At 47.9% G+C, this 21,274-nt stretch overlaps 1 protein-coding gene across 1 annotated transcript; it reads left to right on the forward strand.

Moving 5' to 3' along the window:
- The first annotated feature begins 7,454 nt into the window (after window positions 1–7,454).
- On the forward strand, window positions 7,455–16,085 carry SFTPB (surfactant protein B). Its single transcript, XM_006900389.1, has 10 exons — window positions 7,455–7,536; window positions 7,835–7,965; window positions 8,630–8,701; window positions 9,062–9,187; window positions 9,756–9,926; window positions 10,249–10,338; window positions 14,731–14,914; window positions 15,010–15,170; window positions 15,568–15,648; window positions 16,023–16,085. Exons 1-10 carry the CDS (start codon window positions 7,476–7,478, stop codon window positions 16,083–16,085), a joined length of 1,140 nt encoding a protein of 379 aa, XP_006900451.1. The 5' UTR covers window positions 7,455–7,475.
- The last annotated feature ends 5,189 nt before the right edge of the window (window positions 16,086–21,274 follow it).

Genomic DNA, 21,274 nt, shown 5'->3' on the forward strand with positions numbered 1-21,274 from the left:
GCAGGATAGAGCAGGGTTTAGGGCTGTTGTGCATAGGGTCGCTATGAGTCGGAAACGACTCGACGGCACATAACAACAAACAACAACGTATGTTCTACTTCATTTTTTACAACTTGCAATTTTCCTAGACTCATATTTCGTGTATTCTACATTCGAACTATTAATAGATGATTGCAGCTGTTGCTTTTCATTGGAAGTAGTGACCCGTCAGCAAGTGCAGGTTCTTCACGGGCTGAAAGCTTTTCTCCATCCGTATCATTAAGATAGACTTTTAAGGAGACAGCTCTCCCCTAGACATATTTTAAGTAATTTCTAATCTAAGGGAGACATCTTCCAGCACTTAAGACAACATTATATATTGTTTTACTAGTTTATTTAAAAAATTTGAATACATTCTTTTTCAGACCAGATCCTCCCAATTCCCATCACCATACCCAGCATATTGTACAACCCCATGATTAATCCCCAGCCCCCGCACATACTCACCCCTCTGCTTCTACCCTATCCCCCCGCCCCAGATCTTCATATTCATTCTACAATAATGGTGTTATACAATATTTGTTCTTGTGGAACTGAGTTAGTTCACTATATTGACATTCATAAGTATTTCACTAACCAATGATTCCAGAAGTGGATAGCATATCCCGAAGGTCGTCTATCTGTGCTTTATCGACTATGCAAAGGCATTTGATTGTGAGGATCATAACATTGTAGCTATAGTTGAGAAGAATGAGAATCTCAGAACACCTGATTGTGCTCATGTGAAACCTATACATAGACTAGGAAGATTCTTTTCCAAACAGAGCAAGGGAACACTGTATGGTTCAAAACCAAGAAAGGAGTGTGCCAAGGTTGTACTCTTTCTCCATACCTTTTCAATCTATATGCAGAACAGATCATTAGGGAGGCTCAACTTTATGAAGAAGAATGGGGCATCAGGATTGAAGGACGGCTCATCAACAACTTGTGTTATGCTTACTCGTGGAAACTGAAGATTTGAAACATTTGCTGCTGAAGATCAAAGACTGCAGACTTTACAGTATGGATTACATCTCAATATCAAGAAAATAAAAATCCTCACCACTTGGCCAATAGGCAGCATCATGTTACATGGAGGAAAGATTGAGGTTGTTAAAAATTTCACCTTACTTGGATCCACAATCAATAGCCTTGGAACCAGCAATCAGGAAATCAAAAGTCAAGTTGCATTGGGAAAATCTGCTGTCAATGACCTCTCCAAAACGCTAAAGAGCAACAATGTCATTCTAAAGACTAAAGTGCACCTGATCCAAGCCACGATTTTTTCAATTGCTTGTTTTGCATCAGGGGGCTGGACAATGACTAAGAATGACAGAAGAAGAATCGACACCTCTGAGCTGTGATGCTGGACAAGAGTATTGAGCAAACCAGGAGCTGCCAAGAGAACAAACAAGTCTGTCCTGTAGAGGGTGAAACCAGGTGTGCGCCTTAGAGGCAAGGATTTTGAAACTCTGTGTCACATACCTTAGGAACGCTGTCACGAGGGGCCAGTTCTTGGAGAAGGACATCATGCTTGGAATGGTAGGAAAAGAGAGGAACACCCTGGAGGAAATGGGTTGACACAGTGACTGTGGCAATGGGATTAGGTATGTCAGAGATGGTGAGATTGACTCAGGACAGGGCAAGGTTCAGAGCCATTGTTCATAGATTTGCTATGAGTCACAGTAAACTCAGTGGCACATAAAAGCAACAACAGTCTAGCTTAGTCTGGGAGCTCCACTGAAACCTGTCCATCACGGTGGCCCTGCTTGGTGACCACAGCTTTCAGCGTCACAGTAACACAAACCACCACAGTACAATGAAATGGCCGATGAGTGGTGGGGTTTTCTCCCTAGAACAACAAAAAAAAAATACATTCTGCATTTGCATCTCTCAAAGGATGTAAAAGAAACGTTGTTGTGTAACGTGTAATCATTTTTGCCATCATCAAAAAGAAAACAACTGTCTTCCACCTCCAGCCCAGCCTATTCCACTCTCTCTCTATTGTTTTAAATACACCAACTTAACCTTCTTTCAGTCCTTCCTTCTTACTACTTCTTGGAGCCTGTGCTTCTCTTCCAGTTTTAAGCCCCTTTTTTGTGTAAGATTTATACTTTGTATGTTTCATGTTCCAAGTTTTAGTGGATATTTGCAGCTGTTCTCTCTCTCTCTCTCTTTCTCTCTCTCCCCCCCACCCCCAGCGCTCTCTTTCTTGTTTTGTAATGTTGAATCAGATCCAATTGGCACACGAGGAGATTGCCCCTCCTTCTCTAGCAGAGCATCTTGGTAGATTCAAACCGCACTCCTTTGGGATTTCAGTGCAGCTTCTTGCCACTAGGCTAACAGAGCTCCACTTTCTTTCTCATTTTTTAGTGTATTCCAATCTGAGAGCTCTATCTCCAGAGCTATATCTAACTGCAGAGCTGTTCTGTATTGTTCATAGGGTTTTCAAAGACCTGTTATTTTGGAAGTGACTGGTCAGTCCTTCTTCCTAGTCTGTCATAACATGGAAGTTCCACTTTAGTATTCAGAATCTGACAGACAAGCACTGTACTCATAGAGCAGATAACAGGCAAGGAAATATATGCATATCTAAGCTATTAAGAGCAGCTCCTCCAAAACAGGAAACTGACAGACAAGTGATTATACCCGTTTTTATTATCAAACAATATCATTAATATCACATGCACGCAAAATACTGCTGAAGATCATCCAAAAACTACTAGAGAACTGCCAGAAGTTCAAGATGTGTTTAGACAGGCTATGGCACCACGGGTATCATTGCGGATGTCAGATGGATCATGGTATCTCCCCTGCCACTTAAGTATGGTCTGTGGAACTTCTTAAACGAACATTTTCTAAGAATTAGTATAAAGTTGGTTCCCCTGAGGCAGAAGCTAAATACCCCAAATGTCCAGCTTTTCTAACCTGCCATCTCTACTCAGTGCTCTCCATTGTCTCTAATATCAACTCCTCCTCCTCCACCCCATGCTCGAACATCAGTATCCCTTCTCCCATCTTCGAGTTCCGCAGCTCACTGCAACAGCTCACAAAGTCACCAACCGTCAAGGAAATGACTCATGCGGTGCTGGAGGCTGGCAAGTCGTAAGCCCGTAGGTCAGAAGTTAGGCTGCAGGCTGCTCCCGATTGATTCATGTGGTTGCAGGAACTGACAAATTCAAATTGGCAGGTCAGACGACAGAGTGCTGGCTCAAGTTCCCAGAACCAGAGATCAGATGATTATGAGGTGCAGGATCCAAAGAAAAAGAGAGAATTTAGCCAGAGCGTTCATATATATTAACTACAGATTATGCCTCAAGGAAACACCTTTTGTGTGAGTAAAGAATACAAAGTATGGCTTACATAAAGACAGAAGAGGCTTAAGTAACACCTTTTAACAAGGTGGTGGTTCAAGATATATTTCACCCTAATCTTCCCTCATTAACACAGCAGACAACCAGCTCCCACGTGGGATCATATCACAGGCAGAGGGGCTAAGACAACACATGACAAATGCAGGATAATGACATCATTACATGCTTGCCAAATTACATCATTACCTAACTGCCAAACCACTGAAAATATTCTACTGATACTCATGATCCAGTTAACATGTAACTTTAACCTTCACAGCTTCCATACACCTAATCTGATGTCAGTCTAGAGACTAAGGTGCATATGATCCAAGTCATAGTTTTCACAATCGCTTGCTGTGCATCAGAGAGCTGAACAATGACTAAGGATGATAGAATCAATACCTTTGAGTTTTGGTGCTGGAGAAGAGTATTGAACATACCGTGGACTGCTAAAAGAATGAATATGTCTGTCCTAGAGAGGGTGAAACCAGGCTGCTCCTTGGAGGCAAGGGTTTTGAAGCTCTCACATACTTTGGGCATATTTCCAGGAGTGACTAGTCCTTGGAGAAAGACATCATGCTTGGAAGGGTGGAGCAACAGCACAGGAGAGGAAGACCCCAGATGAGATGCATTGATACAGTAACTGGGGCCATGGGGTTTGATGTGTTGGAATTAGTGAGACTGGCTCAGGACAGAGAAGGGTTCAAAGCTGCTATACATAGGGTTGCTACGGGTCGCAGGCAACTCAATGGCACATAACAACAACAACAACATATAGTAAAACATTGAGATGTTTTACTAGCCCCACTGGAGAACTAGGTATTATATCACCATACCTCTAAATACAAAATTCGTCAATGAAATCTGAGAATGACATTTCTAAATTGACACTTTAATGGAGATTTTTTAAAGAATTCTGAGTCCGTGACTGATCCATTCCTGATCCATTTTGTCTCCAACTACAAGGAGGACTGAATTTACTTTACAATTGATGACTGTGAGTTTACTTTACAATTAGTGACCTGGTTTTTCAGCGTGTTGCTCCCCAACACTGACCTGACTCAGAAGCTGATCTTTAAACACAATGTCAGCAGTAATTATTTGGACAGCTGCCAGAAGCGATGCCATGAGACTGAAGAAGTTTTTGGAATTGGGAGTCTAGAATATTGGTCCGATAGAGAACATACTACGGGGTGATCAAAAATATCAATACATTCGCCCACCCTCCTGTGCAATGGTGAAGTTATGGGGAAGGATCACACTATGGAATTGATCTATATGACGAGATGGCGACTAAGAGGCAAAAACTTCCAGTGTCTGAACTGCTCAGCTTTGCCTCAGATGGCCCTTTGTATCAGCCATACTCCATGGTATTGCAGTATCGACCAAGAATTTATCTTGGTTAGAGACCAAGGGGCCTACCAGCCACCAAGATGAATCCTGCACTCTTTGTTTACTCGTCGACAAATTGCACAATGAACAGTGTATGGACTAGAGGGACACAACCAGATTTTCAGCCTGCAAATAAGGCCATTGTATGTCTCTAAATTGTCACTTGCATCTCTGTTGTTTCTATTAAGAGCAAACCAAGTGCCGTTCTGCGTAAGGTATCTGTCTCACAATGTGTGCCTGTAGTTGAAATCAGTCAGGTGTGCAGCCACGAGTCAGCTTCTGAAATATTTTGCTTGCCTGTACCAAGACTGTTCTTATGTTTCATTACACTAGTAAACTGGCTCAATCTTTGTGGTGTTGCAGTTTTCACCTACTTACTATTTTATTAATTCTTGTTCAAATAGAGTACTGTACCAGAAACTACTATCTGAAATTATTTTTTAGGGGGAATATATTTAGGAAAGTGGTTTTTGCACCACTGTCTTGTTCTTGGTGAGCTTTTTATGTACAAAATAGTTTGCTCTTGAGTGTAAAAATCCTTTTGCAAAGAATTCCAGTTATTCTTTAGCATTAGAGCACGTCATAAGTGTAAACATTAGAAGTTACCTGTCTGTGTGGTTCACAGAACTGTACCAGGAAGGCATGCTCGCCCTCCAGATTGAAAATATGTGGGACTTTTTAGAGAGCTGACGTGAAATTCACAATCATACAAAATGTTGACAGCTGATCATATTTACTTCTAATAAAATGAGAGCGTGGGGGGAAAATATTAACACACTGTTAAAAGCAGAATCCTCAAGAGAGAGTAATCACAATTAGCCGGACAAAACATCATTTTCTTTCCAGGAGTATTGAGAAGTAGGGCTGAAACACACAAAAACATCCCCTCTAATTCCAGGGTGGAAGAACAGAGGCACAGGCACATTCTCTTCCTCTTGACAGTGTCTTTCCGATATCGAAAGTAGCAATTTCAAACTACAGGAAACTCCGTTCCTGACTGGGGGGTGCGGGTTGTTGACAGGCTCCATTTCAGAAGCAAATGACTGGACAGCTACATTTTCCATTCACAGGCAGGATTGATATCATGTAGCTTTGAACTACAGGATAAACTTAGAATCTTTAAGTTTTCTAAAAGCATTAGGCAAACATTTAGTAGCTGCTTTTCAGAGTGGTAACACAGAGTAAGGCAAAAAGCCAATTAAATTTAGGTATGTCATCCACTGCCTTTATTTCGTTCATTCCAGCCCATCAGATGTTGACTGGACACGCATGTATAAACGATTGGGGGTTTTGGTGAGTTTTTTCCCCCAAGGCTTGTGATCTTTCTATTTTTCTTTTATTTTGCATTAGTTTGCTTACAAAGCTCATATACATTGTGTTTCACATATTCTTCATTCACATTGTGTTTCCTACAATCATTCCATTCATTGTTTTCTAAAATTAATCACCATTGAACTATGCCCACCATTACCGTGTCTTTCCAGATCCCTGCTGAATCATTTCCATTTCATTTACCACCCCCTCTACCCATCACATTGTGTGGCCCTGTGATTTCCCCCCTGCCCATCCTCACCCCTCTGCTCCCACCCTACCCTCCCTTGGATCCTCATACATGTTTTACTCGTTGTCTTTCTATTTCTATTTTATGTAGACATTCTTGATCAACTCCCATGATAACAACTGTTGTTGTACAGACAAGGCTTGAGGACAACAGAAACAGCATAAATCTCTGTGTGACTTTGAGTGCACTACTTTCTTGTGTCCGATTTTTCATCATGGTAATAACTCTTGCCTTAACAGCCCCATTTCCTGGATCAGGGAGGCCTGTAACGCTCTCCTACGGGGGAGGACACCCTCAGATAACTGGATCTCCAAGGCGATGCCTGTCAGCTAATGCTCTTCTCCCTCCACTCCCAGCCATGTCTGCTGAAGGCTGAGACCAGGTGGGGGCTCATTCCCAGGGAATAAGGTTGGGCTCCCCCATGCTGCCAGACAGCCACTTTGTCCAGCCCAGAAGCCTGGCTGAAACATCAGCTGTGCCCACGCCTGAGGGGCCCAGCACTGAAAGGGGGCATGAGCCCTCCAGACAAAGCTGTCCAAGAGCCATTGCCAGGACTACAGGACTCTCAGGCTGTGGGCATCCTTGTCTCAGACTCAGGATATTTTGTTTTCTCTTGGTAACAACTTCTGACCAGCACCCACTGTGTACCCCACCCCTAGAACCAGGAGACTTTCCAGGGGAAAACTTGACACAAGGGTGAGATATGAGGCTACAAGGGCCCCAGCTTTGCCCTTCCTGTGCCTCCCTGGATCAAGAGCGCAGCAGGAAGCTCTTAAGAGCATTACTCAAGAGTGCAGGAGAGTACTGGAAGGTTGCTGGAGGGGGTACCCAGCGGTCTGCAACCCTGCCCTAGCTCCCAATTCATGCCTGGAGGGTGAGTCAGGACCAGGTGTAGAGAAAGCACCCCAATTGGTCGGAATCAGGAGTGCAGGCCAGTGGGAGCAACAAAGGGGCACAGAGAGCAGGGACAGAGCATGGGCTCAGAGACAAGGAAGGGTGGGTGGGGAAGAGAGGGTCTCTGCCAGGAAGAGGTGGGTCAAGTCCTTGAAGGACTCTCCAGGGCAACAGCAAACACTGAGGGGGCCGCTGCCCCCACCCCCAGCTATAAGGGCCCCACCCCTAGCGGGCACTCAGCTTGTGGAGGTGCCATGGCCAAGGCACACCTGCTGGTGTGGCTGCTGCTGCTCACCCTCTGTGGCCCAGCCACTGGTAAGTGTCCTCTCCCCTCCTCACCTCATGCCACCACAGCCATCTCTGGCTTTCCCACCAAGTATCTTCTTTATTCTCAATTTAAAGATAAAGCTGGTACTCAGAGAGGCTCCCAGGCCTGACCAAGGCCACACAGCTTGAGGTTCCAGAGCAGAGGGGATCCAGAGCTATGTGGCTCCAGCAGGTTTAACAGCCATGCATCCCAGGTCCCCACAGAGTGGAGTTTGAGGGTTAAGTGAGTGCAGTGTCCTGGGAATGATCTGGAGCAGGACTGAGAAGGCTGCTCTGGCCCCAGCAGCCGCTGTCTGGACCTCCTCAACCCTGGCCTGCGCCCAGGGCCCTGAGTTCTGGTGTCAAAGCCTGGAACAAGCACTGCAGTGTGGAGCTCTGGGGCACTGCCTGCAAGAAGTCTGGGGACATGTGGAAGCTGTAAGTGCCATCAAGGACACACGGGGCAGGGGTTCGGATGAAGGCGAAAGGCGCTCTTGATGATCGAAGGGTGTAGGATAGGATGAGTTATAAAGAGATGGAGTGGAATGGGATGGGACAGAACAAGTTAACATGGAAGAGATGAGTTAACATGAGGCAGGGTGGGGGGAGTTAATATGAAATGGGCTGGGATGGGTTAGCATAAGATGGAATGGGATAAGTTAACAGAGATGAGATGGGATGGATTGAGCTAACATGGGATGGGATGAATTAACATGACACAAGATTGGATGAGTGAACACGAGAGGGGGAAGGATAAGTTAATATAAGACAGTGCAGGAAGGGATGGGATGAGTTAACATGAGAGGAGGTGGCATGAGTTAACATGGGATGGGAGGAATGAACATGACATAGGAGTGGATGAGTGACCATGAGAGAGGGTGGGATAGGATGAGTGAACATGAGAGGGGGTGTCATGAGTTAACATAAGACGGTGTAGGAAGGGACGGGATGAGTTATCATGAGCTGGGGTGGGATGGGAGGTGTGAAGATTACACGGGATGGTAGGCTATTCCTTGAAATGCTCGTCAGCCTCTGTTGAGAGTGGCTGTCATCTGAGATGGTGCTGCGGGTCTGCTTCCCATTCACATGTCCCTCCTCCAAGGATGATCTGTGTCAGGAGTGTGAGGACATCGTCCACATCCTCACCAAGATGACCAAGGAGAACATTTTCCAGGTGATGCAGCTCAAGTCATGGGGGAGGCTTGGGGGTCGAGACAGAGCAGGGGTAGCTCCCTATAAAGACTACCGGCTGGCCTGAGGGCAGGCCTAGGTTTGCCTGGGGCTCCAGGATCCTTCTGGCCAGGTGAAGGCCCCAGGTAAACTCAGCAACAGCCAGAGACTGTCTCCTCAGGAAGCTCCCTCCATGCACCAAATCCTTAACCCCTTGGTGCTCTCTCTGAACTCCAGTCCCCGCGGGGGATGGGGAGTCAATCAGCCTGAGGAGGACCTTGTATCCAAGGATTCAGGCCAGGACTGACCACGGAGAGAGTGGGCTGACCATGTCCTCTTCCTCTCTGCTCCCCTCCCCTCCCAGGACACGATAAGAAAGTTTCTGGAGCACCAGTGTGATGTCCTCCCGCTCAAGCTGCTTGTGCCCCAGTGTCCTCACATGCTCAACCTCTACTTCCCGCTGATCATCAACTACTTCCAGAGCCAGATTGTGAGGACTGGGGAGCCTTGCCTGTCCAGCATGCATTCATTCCTCCAGCACCCAACACACACACACACACACACACACACACACACACACACATATCATGTAGGGACTAGTAAGCCACCAGCCAGGCCCACACCACCAGCCCCTGACACACACACACCCTCACATCATGCAGGGACTAATCGCCCTCAGCCAGTCAGCCAGCCAGGCCTCACTCCTCTCCTGACCATGGTGGGCTGCCCACATAGGACACTCCCATACTGCTGGACACACACTCCTACCTGGCACACCCCACATGTAAACCCGCTCTTCCCACTCCTGTCATCACACTGCCACACTGACCAGCACACATGTGCTTACACTTGTCCATTCTCTCAGACACACAGCCACGCTCATTCACACGCATTCGCAGCCATCCCTGCCTCCTGTGCCTCTCACCCCGAGTTCAGAACCACAGCCCTCGCCTGATCAGCCACCACATCTCCAAAGGGCTGAGTCCTTGAGACCAGTGTGGGTTCACCCCCTTTATTCTTCAGCTGCTCCCCCATCAACCCTCTGCATTGTACCCTAGGATGCGAGGGCCATCTGTGGCCATGTGGGCTTGTGCAAACTTGGGCATCCTGAGCCAGGGCAGGAGCCGGCGCAGGAGCCAAGGCCGCTGGACCCTCTGCTGGACGGTTTGGTCCTGCCAGTGTTGCCTCCCAGTGAGACGCTCCAGAGGGAGGCTGGGCCTCACACTCAGGTGAGGGGGGCCCACAAAGCCAGGATCCTCTCATGCTCAGTCATGGAAATCCAGGGGCCACAGCCCAAGTTCATGAGCCCCGGACTCTAGGGGCCCTGGCCGTGAGAGAGAAGGGTCCAGGTCAGAGACAAGGCCAGGACATGAGTCCCGCTGGAGGACTGGCAGGAGGGGAGGCAAGGCTGGAGGGCGGAGGAGGGGAGAAGAGGAGAATCTGGGGCCCCAGGTCTGAGGCATGAGAGGGAAGCAGGCCAAGGGCTTGAGTGACAGGAAACCTTTCAGATTCCCTTCCCAGTCCCCACATCCACCCATGCCCTCTCTCCAGGACCTCTCAGAGCAGAAGTTCCCCATCCCCCTGCCCTTCTGCTGGCTCTGCAGGATGCTGATCAAGCGAGTCCAGGCTGTGATCCCCAAGGTAAGAGGTCAGGACCATATAGAGAGCAGCAGGGCCCACACTCAGCTGGTGGCCAGCAGTCAAGAGGGAGCCCCCTGTGCACAGCCCAACTCATGGGACCCCAGAGTTCAAGGAGCACCTGTGCATAGCTTTACCCATGGGACCCAAAAATTCAGGGACCTCCTGTGCACAGTCCCACCCACAGGAACCCAGAGTTCAGGGACCTCCCCCCCCCGGTGAACAACCCCATCCACAGGACCCAGATTTCAGGGTCCCCCACTGTGCACAGTCCCACCCAGAGGAACCCAGAGTTCAGGGACCCCCCTGTGAACAACCCCATCCACAGAACCCCAGATTTCAGGGACCCCCCCACTGTGCACAGCTCCACCTAGGAGAAGACACAGGACTCCAGGGCTGAGGGATCCTCCTGTGCACAACTCCACCCACAGGACCCAGCATTCAGGGACCCCCCTGTGCACAGCCCCACCCACAGGACCCAGCATTCAGGGACCCCCTGTGCACAGCCTCACTCATGGGCCCAGGGCTCAGGCCCAGCTCTGGGAGGCACCCCAATGACTATTCATCTGTGACCGTCACCACCACACTGCTGCCATCAACTCCACTCTGACCACAGTGACCTTTAGGACCAAGCAGGTTTGCAGGACTGTGTGTCATCTTCACAGACGGCTAGGTTTTTCTCCTGCACAGTGGCTACTAGATTTGAACCATCGGCTTTCAGTCAGCAGCTGAGTGCTTAATCACTATGCCACCAGGACGCCTCAATGAGCACTAAGCTGCCACTATTCACCAGACACAGAAGTCCTGGTGGCACAGAGGTTAATGTGCTCAGCTGTTTATGAAAGGTCTGTAATTTGAACATGTGCTCCCCCACCCCAGTCACTGTGCAGAAGGATGGGGCAGTCTGCTTCTGTGGCTTAGTGGAAAGGAAGGGTGTTGTCAACACAAAGGTACATGGCTTGAATCTACCAGCTGCTCCAAGAGAGAAAGATGTGCAATCTCCTCCTGTGTAATTACTGCCTCTGAAAGCACTCTGCAGGGTCAGCTATGAATCAGTTCTTCACAGCAACATAGGATTATCTGGGTTGGAATCAATGACAGTCACTTTGTTTGGGGTCTATGCCAGGCAAGAAGCCCTGGTAGTTCAGTGGTTAGACTGCAAACATGAAGGGTGAGTGATTGAACCCAAGTAGTCGTTCTGCTTGAAAATGATGTGCAGTGTGCCGAGCCCTCTGGGGAGGTGGTATTCCACCTTCATGGCCACTGTGTGTCAGGATGACTGACGTGACAGCAGTGGGTCTGAGGTTTCTGTTTTGTGTTAGTGTTTGCCTGCAGCAGGCTGGCTGTCAGAGCATAGAGCTGGATGAGACCCAGCCTTGCCTTCCAGGAGCCCGGTGGCTGATGGAGAATCCCCAGCTGTCTGTAGAAAATCACCCTCACCAACCTCCACCGTGGATTCAGTGGCATAGTGGCCACCATCAATGGCCTGCCAGTCCAAAGCTGCCCTTCCCTGAAATGCAGCCCCAAATGAGGAAAGTCCTTCACCAGATGGGGTTCCTAGGGGCTCCCAGCAACAGATGAGGTATCTGCTATCATCCAACTTACCCTCTAGGTGGGGAAAGACTTTACAGACAGTGAAGAAAATGAAGCTAAGGACTAAAAGGGATAAGATTATGGGCATAAACTAGGCATCGGGCTGCTTGATCAGAGGAGAGTCTCTGGGGTGGCGACAAGCTAGTATCTAGAGGACAGCAAGACTCTAGGATGCAAAGGGCCTAAATCAACAGCACACTTGGCCATCGCAAGAAGCAGACGAAGGCACTGGCTGGAGAAGGTGGGTCAGGGAGAGACCAGAGAGAGCTGGGACTTGGAGACATTGGCAAGGCAAGTTAAGAAACACTGGACCTTATCCTACATGCAATTTACAGCTATGGCAAGGTTTCCAGCCGATGGATGATCCTCTTAGGGTTTAGAAGGATCAATTCCCTGATACTGGAAAGAAAGTAAGGGCAGGTGTAAGAATGAATGAAAGCAAAGAGGTTGGTTGGGAGTTTACTGCAGTAAGTGCAACGAGGGCTGGCGGTGGGAGGGAAAGTGGAGTTAGGTGGGAGGAACAGGGCCATGCTTGGACGGTGGGCTCAGGCAGCTTCAGTGATGAACAGGAGAGTGAGGACGGGAAAGGAGCCCATGGTAATTCTTGACGTGAGCTATCAGCTCTTGGTAGTACTACCAAGAGATTGGAGGACTTGAGAAGAAACAGGGCTGGGAAGAAAAAGGGAGGAAGGATCCTCTGGTGCCTATGTGAAGTTTGGGGTGCCTGTGTGAATTTAGGAGATGCTGGAGAGGCAGTTAACACCCAGGCCTGGGAGGAGTTTGGGTCAAAGGGCATCACTTTGAGAGCCATTGGCTATAACACATCAGATGTCATTAAGTGGATTCTGATTCATGGTAAACTCATGCGTATCAAAGTAGAACTCCCTAACACTTCCAAAGGCTAAAAAAAGTCAAACCCACTGCTTTTGAGTCAATTCCAGTGCACAGTGACCCTCCAGAGCTGTAGAAGTGTCCCATAATTATTGTGTTGGTGTTTTTAATTGTGATTTTAACAAAGGTTTACAGAGAGGTTGGGGTTTTGTTCATTCATTGATGCAGAATTTTTCCTCCCTTTCCCAGTCCACTTTGCAATGTACCTCTTGTTCCAGATTGTTATACATATAATGCCAATTGTATATTCATTTCAGATCATTCTTCTCATCTTCTCCAATACAGTGTTCATTATCTATCTATTCTTTTCCTATATTCCTCCCATTCTCCCTGTCAATTCTACTTTATAACACCGGTGTTATGCAGTATTTGTCCTTTTCTGACTAAAATACTTCACTCAACATAATGTCCTCCAGGTCTCCCCATGTTGTATAGAATTTTATAAGTTTATTGATTTTCAATGCTGTGCAATATTCCATTGTGTGAATGTATCACAGTTTTTCTAGTCATTCATTTGTTGAAGGGCAGAATTACTCAGTAATTTTCAAGGCTTTAATCTTGGCAACAGCCACATCTATTCCCCCGAAGTGGCTGGTAGCTTCAAACAGACTTTCAATTAGCAATCAACAATTTTAACACTGTGCCACCAGGGCTCCTTTCAATGGCTAGAAACAGAAGTTATTCTCATTGCTATTGAGTTGATCCAATTCACAGCAACCCTGTAGGGCAGGAGAATGTCCCACAGGCTTTTCGAGGCTGACAACTTTAGGGAGCAGGCTGGCACTTCTCCCTTCTGCCTGGGAGCAGCTGTTTCACCATCTAAGTCCACGGAAGTGAGTACGGGGGAGAGAGAAGGAGGCTGGGCAGCCGGAGCACAGCAGCCACCACCTCTGGGCCAAGGAGAGGGCAGCCTGTGTGGCAGGTCCGTCTTGCATGCTGACCTAAGTGACGAGCTGGTGAAGGATGAGTCAGTGTTTCCACCTCTCTCTCTTGCCCTGCATCTCAGAGGCCATGCTTGGAGTCAGGGCCAGGTAGGGAGAATCCTGATTTCTCCTCAGAGGCTTCTGAGACCGGAGACTTGTTAGCGCTAAGAACCAGGAACAAACAAAAACCTGAACCATCTGTTATGGAGTCACTGCCAGCTCATGTGTGTCAAATCGCTGGCTTCACAGAAGGCACTGGCCAGGCTCTTCTTCCGTGCAGCTCTGGAACGGTCAGCAGCACATGTGTGAACCATGTTCATGTGCAGGACTCCATACCAGAGCCAAACACACTCACTGTCATCAGACAACCCTCCCCAGCTTTCACGGGCAAAGCTGGCCACATTTATCTCCCAGAGGGAATTCTGGTGGCCTAGTGGTAAGGAGCTGCACTGCCATCCCAAAGGCACATGGTTCAAATCCACCAGCTGCTCCACAGGAGAAACATGGGAAATACCCTCCTGTGCAATTAAAACTGCCTCTAAAAACCTGCTGGAGGGCCAGCTATGGGCTGGTACACAATAACATCTCCCAAATAGCAGCTGAGGGATTAGAACTACTAGCCTTCTGGTTAACAGTGCAACACGTTCTGCCCAGCTAAGAGCTACTCTGCCTGTGGGGAAGCAGAGTGGGTCTGGGTCCAAGCCCAGAGAGGAGCCTGGTGCTGCCTGCACTGCTGTGTGGCCTGGGGGAAGCCCACTCACAGTCAACCCACCCCTCTCAGCAAACTCAGGGCCAGACAGCCTTTGGAATCCTAGATCTGCACTTGCCCGGTGGCTCCTGGAAGCCGCCTGGACCTGCTGGGCCTGCTTCCTTCTCTGTGAATGAACATGATTCTCCCTGAGAAGGGGCATGGGGACCCAGCCAAGTTGCCCAGCGAGCTCCTGGTCAGGGAGGGTCCAACCTTGCCCTCTGTCTGCCCTCGCCCCAGGGTGTGCTGGCTGTGGCTGTGGGCCAGGTATGCCACGTCGTGCCCCTGGTGGTGGGCGGCATCTGCCAGTGCCTGGCCGAGCGCTACACTGTCATCCTGCTGGACGCCCTGCTGGGCCGCGTGCTGCCTCAGCTGGTCTGCGGCCTTGTCCTCCGGTGCTCCACTGTCGACAGCTTCGGCCCGGGTGAGCCATTGCCCCAAGGCTGCCTCCTGCCTGGTCTCCTGGCCCCTCTGGAGGGCAGCAGGGAAGACAAGCTGCCTTGACCGTCTTCTCTACAGCTCTTGTGGCTCTGGAGTCCCCGCTGGGAGAATGGCCACCCCAAGACCCCACATGCCACCTCTGTCTGTCACTGACCACCCAGGCCAGGAACAGCACATTACCGGCCACACGGCAGGCTGTCCTCCAGGCCTGTCACAGTGCCTGGCCACACAGAGAAGAGGTACACCGTGGACACCAAGGGGTGGGGTAGCTTGGCAGGCACAGGGTGGGCATGAGACACCCCCACGCAGTTGTGTTCTAGTTGTGAAAGGCATTGTCCAGAGCACACTGCAGCCAGGACACGCATACCAATGCTCTCCCCGTGTCTGCCACAGGCGTCCCCACTAGTCCAGGCATCACCCAGCACTCCAGCTCCTTGTCTTTAATCCTTAACAGGAGATCTGGACACCACCACCACCGTCCTTTGGCCACTCAGCTCAGAGTCGGGGACAGTGACAGGGCTCTCGAGGGCCCTGGGGGTTAAACCTGCATGTAGGGTCGGCAGAGAGGGAGGGCTCCAGGGTGATCCCGGTGAGAGGGGGGCCAGAGCACCGAGTCCACCCACCTGTCCCCCTCAGTGCGAGCCCTTTGTGGAGCAGCACACGCCCCAGCTGTTGACCCTCATGTCCAGGGGCTGGGACGCCCACACCACCTGCCAGGTACGCCACACATCTGGCCCAGGGCTCCTCTCCACCTGGGATTCCCACCCTCTCTGGTCCATGATGGACTCCCTAGGTTCAGGGCACCCCAAGATGTGCAGGCTAGAACCCAGCACTGTTATTCCAGGTCTTCCCGGGGAGGGGGCTGGGAAAAGGAACAACCACAGAAGACTGGAGGAGCCTGAGAAGGGAAGGACAGCCTTTCAAAGTGTGGTTTGGGCATGGTGGGGTGAGAGTGTGCCCAGACCAGGGGGTGGGGTGGTGCAAAGCAGGTGTTCAGGTCACAGCAAGAACATGAAGCAGGCAACCCCTGGCCAGAGGAGTTCTGGGGCCTCCTGAGCCTTGGCCCTAATACCTAACCTTCTTCCACATAGGCCCTGAGGGTGTGCACAGCCCCCCTCAGCCCTCTCCAGTGCACCCATGACGCTCACTTCTGATGCCAAGGTGCCAGGTGAGAGGGGGCAGGGGTGGGGACGGGCAGAAGGTTTCCTGAACACCTGACTCACAAGACCAGTCAGAAAACAGCGAAGAGCAGAAGGGTCTCACTTGGACCACAGAAATTCAATCCTCTAGTTAGACCGAGCCCTCAGGTACAAATTTCATGTCTGCCCCTAGCAGAAGTGCAGGGTAGGGGCTGTCCAGGACCCCTAGTCCAGGAGTGCTCCCAGCACCACGAACCTGCTGGGCCTTCTTACCTGTTGACACAGAGCACAGGCTCTGGTTCCATTCCGCTGTCACCCGGCCTTGCATCCCCTAAACAAGACCCGTCGTCCCTCTCTGGGCCTCAGGCTCCTCAGCTGCCGAGGAGCTGACTGGAATGGACCCCAGGACCTCCTCAACACTGCCGTCCCACAGGCTCCTCGGCCTTGCTGGCCCTTGCCCACTGCCCACGTGGGCAGCACCAGCTCTCGCACCACCTTTTCTCAGCCATGGGCCATAGCCCTCAGCACTGTCTCGGCCCTGCTGTCTTGTTCCCAGCTAGAAATCCAAGACACTGCCATCCTGAGAGTCACAATCACAGCAGCGTCATCCGTCAGAGGAGTGTCATCAGGAGGGGCGTCTAGACCCGGCTGTCGTCAGGCCACGCCAAACCCAGCGCCACAGCCTTTATGGGAGCTGCACAGAGACCTCGTCCACATGGCTCTGGCCAGAGTCCAGCAGAGGAGAGGCTGCACGCTGAGGCTCACAGACCCCATGTGCTTTTACAATTATTTGATTAACACTCAATGTAAATTCTTAAATTAAGCTTTAAAAAAAAATCAGGGTTTGTCTGGTATGGTCAACAGTAAACACTGTATGTTAACACATGATGGGCTTGGCCAGACCTTAACATCTGCAATGTCCAGCTGTTAGAGAGATGTTCTTCTAACGTGCTTGTAAGATGACTTCCATTTCTGGGTTTTTATGTGATGATTTTCTGTGAAATTCTAAATGATTCTGTTTCTCTATAATTTATCAGCTCAAAGCTCAATTGGGGCAATACATTGTATGAATCAGTTCTTATGTAGTTCAATGCTTGTAACAATGCTAATAAAATCCTTTTTTCATATATTCAAAATTAAAACTGTCTTTATGGCCACAGTCTCACCATAACAGGAGCCAGGCCAGCATCAGTTGGGACTCACCAAAGTAGGTTGTAGAACTTTGCTCTTTGAACTTTTGTCAAGCTCATTGATCTTGATGAACCCATTTTCTTAGCTATAGTCCTGACCTCCCAAGTCTGCACACTTACTTTCCTAAGGTCTTTGGTTATGGCTAAGACATTTTCTTCATTTGCTCTTAGTTTGTGTTACTGTATACATGGATTTATTTACAGCATGACTGGAGAACAAACAGGCTGGTCCTAGGGAGGAAGAATCCTTGGAGGCAAGGATTCTGAAGCTTCGCCTGACATACGGTGGACATGTTGCAAGGAGGGACCAGTCTTTGGAGAGGGACGTCCTGCTTGGGAGGGTGGAGGGACAGCACAGAAGAGGAAGACCCTCAAGAAATGGATCGACTCAATGACTGGGGTAATGGGGATAGGTGTGTCAGAGATGATGGGGTTGGTCCAGAATAGAGCAGGGTTCAGAACTGTTGTACATAGGGGCGCTATGAGTCACAAGCACCTTCACAGCACATAACATGGATAAGTATATAAAAATGTTATCTTCCAGCTCTCTATGTTCATGAGTTCAGTCTCATTCCCCTACACGTCTTACACATAACTGCTAGCCTTGCCTATCAGCCTATGAATCTGCTAATAAATTAAAGTCCATTAGTATACTAATAATATTAGTATTAGTCAAATCTAGGTTGACTCTATGAACAAAAGACCTAATGCCTTTCCATAGTTATCGTTGTTCCTTCAAGTTCTTAAGAGTTTCCAGAAGCAGGGAAGCTCTGGTGGCCTAGTGGCAAGAAGCTGCACTGCAATCCCAGAGGCGCATGGTTCGAATCCACCAGATGCTCTGCCAAGGAAGGAGGGGCAATCTCCTCCTGTACCAGTCAGATCTGATTTGACGGTACACACACACACACACACAAATAATAAAAAAATTTAAAAAAAATAATTTTAAAAAAAGCGTTTCCAGAAGCATGTTTTAGGAAGTGGATTTAGGAACCTGTTTTACAACTGGGAGTTCCACCAAACACTGTCTACAATGCGAAACCATTATGGTATTTGACATCCCCATGGCACAAGGTTCAGCATCATAGCAAACTCAGCTTACCTCATACAGCACATTGACAAAGAGTGATGTGCAAAGTGGAAGAATGTTCCTCCAGAAATAACAGCACTAGTCTCACTTAGCAGTGGCTAAGTGTTGTCGAGTTGAATATGACTCAGTAAATTCTGCATCAAAGACCTGAAATCTGTTCTATAATTAACATCATTTCTGTACATTTATAAAACAGTTTGTAGAGTTCCCAGAGGCATCCAGTTTAGGAAGTGGATGCCACTCCTGCTTCACAACATGAATCAATCTGGAAGCTCATCCAACCACTGTACATATAGGGTAACCATTATGATATTTGACACGACTATGGAATAGTGTTCAGCATCACAGCAATTCCAAGTTGTTCAGTACAGCAAATAGACAAATGATTGCTGTGTCTTCAAAAGAATAAATTTGGTCCAAGGGCTGCAGGTCCCCGGGCCCTACAGAATTTTAAAGTCACACCCTCGAGTGGCCTCCACCTTTACCCTTCTTAGTCTAAGGCTCAAGACCACTCACTTTTGAGGAGAAAAAGAACAGTAACACATAACAAAAAGGAAAAAGGACCCCAAAAACTTCCCTTGCCTGATTGCCACCGAGACAAGACCTCCACCAAGATGTCAGCCAGCCGGCCAACTGCCAGAGTAAAGGGAGACTCCAAGGCCTCAGGTCTCATGCCAGCCCACAGACCTATGTATCACCTCATCAATGATTTTAAAGTAACACCCTCAAGCGGCCTCCACATTTACTCTTAGTCTAAGGCTCAAGATCATCCACTTTTGAGGGAGAAAAAGAACTAGCCACTCCAAATAAATCCTAAAATACGTTGTTATTATTGTTAGATGCCATCGGGTCAAGTACAACTCAGTGACCCAATGAACCAACAATCTGAACACTTTTATCCTGTGCCATCCTCACAATCTCTGTCTCTCTCAAGCCCACTGCCGCAGGCACCATGTCAAATCACCTGGTTGAGTAACTTCTTCTCCTTCACCGCCCCTCCACTTTCCCAATCACGATGTCCCTCTCCAAGAAATAACCTCTCCTAGCAACATGTCCAAAGTATGTTAGACAAAGTTTCATCGTTTTTGCCTCCAACGAGCACTTGTGGCTGTACCTTCTCCAAGACATATTGGGCTGTTCTTTTGACAGAATCTTCAGCACACTTCTCCAACACCATCAGTTCAATAGCATCAATTCTTCTGTCAACCTTAAGTCATTATCCAGCTCTCAAATGGATAATAAATGACTGAAAAGACCATGGCCTGAATCACTGTCACGACAGACCTGAAACTAACATCATTACTCCTCGATAATTTTGAGATCCCTGCCTACACTTTCCCAGTGCAACATATATCCTGGTTTTCTCTGACTGCTGGCCCCAAGTGTATTGATTATGGGTCCAAGAAAGATTAAATCATTGACAGTCTCAATCCTTTCTGTTTATCATTATATTGCTTATCAATTCAGTGATGAGGATTTTTGTTTTGACGTTGAGATGCGATACTGAAGGTCACAGTGTTTAACCTTCTGCAGCAAGTGCTTCAAGTCCTCCTCACTTTCAGCAAGCAAGGTTGTATCATTCACATATCAAAGGTTATTGATGAATCTTCCTCCAATCCTGATGTCACATTTTTCTTCATAGAGTATACTTCTTGAATAATTTGCTCAGCATACAGATGAAATAGATATGGAGAAAGGATACAACTCTGACACACACCTTTCCTAATTTTAAACCATGCTCTGTTCATACAACAGCCTCTTGATCTATTTATACATTTCACACAAACACAATTAAGTGTTCTTGTATTCCCATTATTCTCTATGTTAGCCAAAATTTGTTATACTCTACACAGTCAAATGCCTTTGCATAGTCAGTAAAACATAAATAGACATTCTTCTGATATTCTTTGCTATATCAGCCAGGCTCCATCTGACATGATAAGTTTCCCTGGTGCCACACTTCTTCTAAATCCAGCTTGAGTGCCTGGCAGTTTACTGTCAACGTTCTGATCTAGCCATTTTTTAAATTACCTTCAGGAATATTTTGCTTGCATGTGATACTCATCATAGTAATCAATTTCCACATTCTGTTGGGTTATCTTTCTTGGAAATGGGAACAAACAATGATCTATTCTACTCAGTCTACCAGGCAGCTATCCTTTCAATTTCCTGGCATAGACTGGTGAGCATGTCCAGGACTTTATCTGTCATTTGAAATGTTTCAACTGTATCAACAACAACAAAATTTTATTTGCTTGTAATAACATCTCTTTCTCATTGCTTAAGTCAGAACTGACTCAGAGCTGCTCCGCCACTGAGTTTCCAATACTATAAATCACATGAAGAGATGGCTCATCCTTTTCCCATGTAGCTGCTGTGGCAGATTAAAATCAACAGAGAAGCATCACTTTTGGGTTACCAAAGCAATACTCTCCAGACTACATGACCAGAACATATGATAATATTAAGCAATAATTTGCTTATTCTGTTGGGTAATTTTTATTTGGAATGAACACTGGGGAAAAAAAGTAGGCTACATGGGAATGGCCAAATCTGACCGGTACTCCCTTCACAAAAGGGAACTGTCCACATCAACAACATCTACAGTACAAAACCCATCCCTATAAGGTTAGATAAGGTCTCCCATGCTCCAATACCTACTTCTACTAATTCTAACACCAATCTTAATGCTCCAATGGGTTCAAAATCTGTTGCAATGACCATTCGGATCTCACAGAACCATACTCAGAGTTATGGGGTTTTTTTAGGAAAGTTTACAGATTACAATTCAGATTGACAGCAGTATACAATTACTCAGTCCAGACAGATGCTTATCAAGTGTGCTCACAGGCCCTTTGACCTTCAGCCTCACAGCTAGCTCAGTGTTACAAAATTCCCTTAGCCTTTCCTGTAATGCATCAATGTTA

The sequence above is a fragment of the Elephantulus edwardii genome, unplaced genomic scaffold (genome assembly GCF_000299155.1).
Source record: "Elephantulus edwardii isolate Elephantulus edwardi_28Jun2011 unplaced genomic scaffold, EleEdw1.0 scaffold00283, whole genome shotgun sequence".
NCBI lineage: Eukaryota > Metazoa > Chordata > Mammalia > Macroscelidea > Macroscelididae > Elephantulus > Elephantulus edwardii.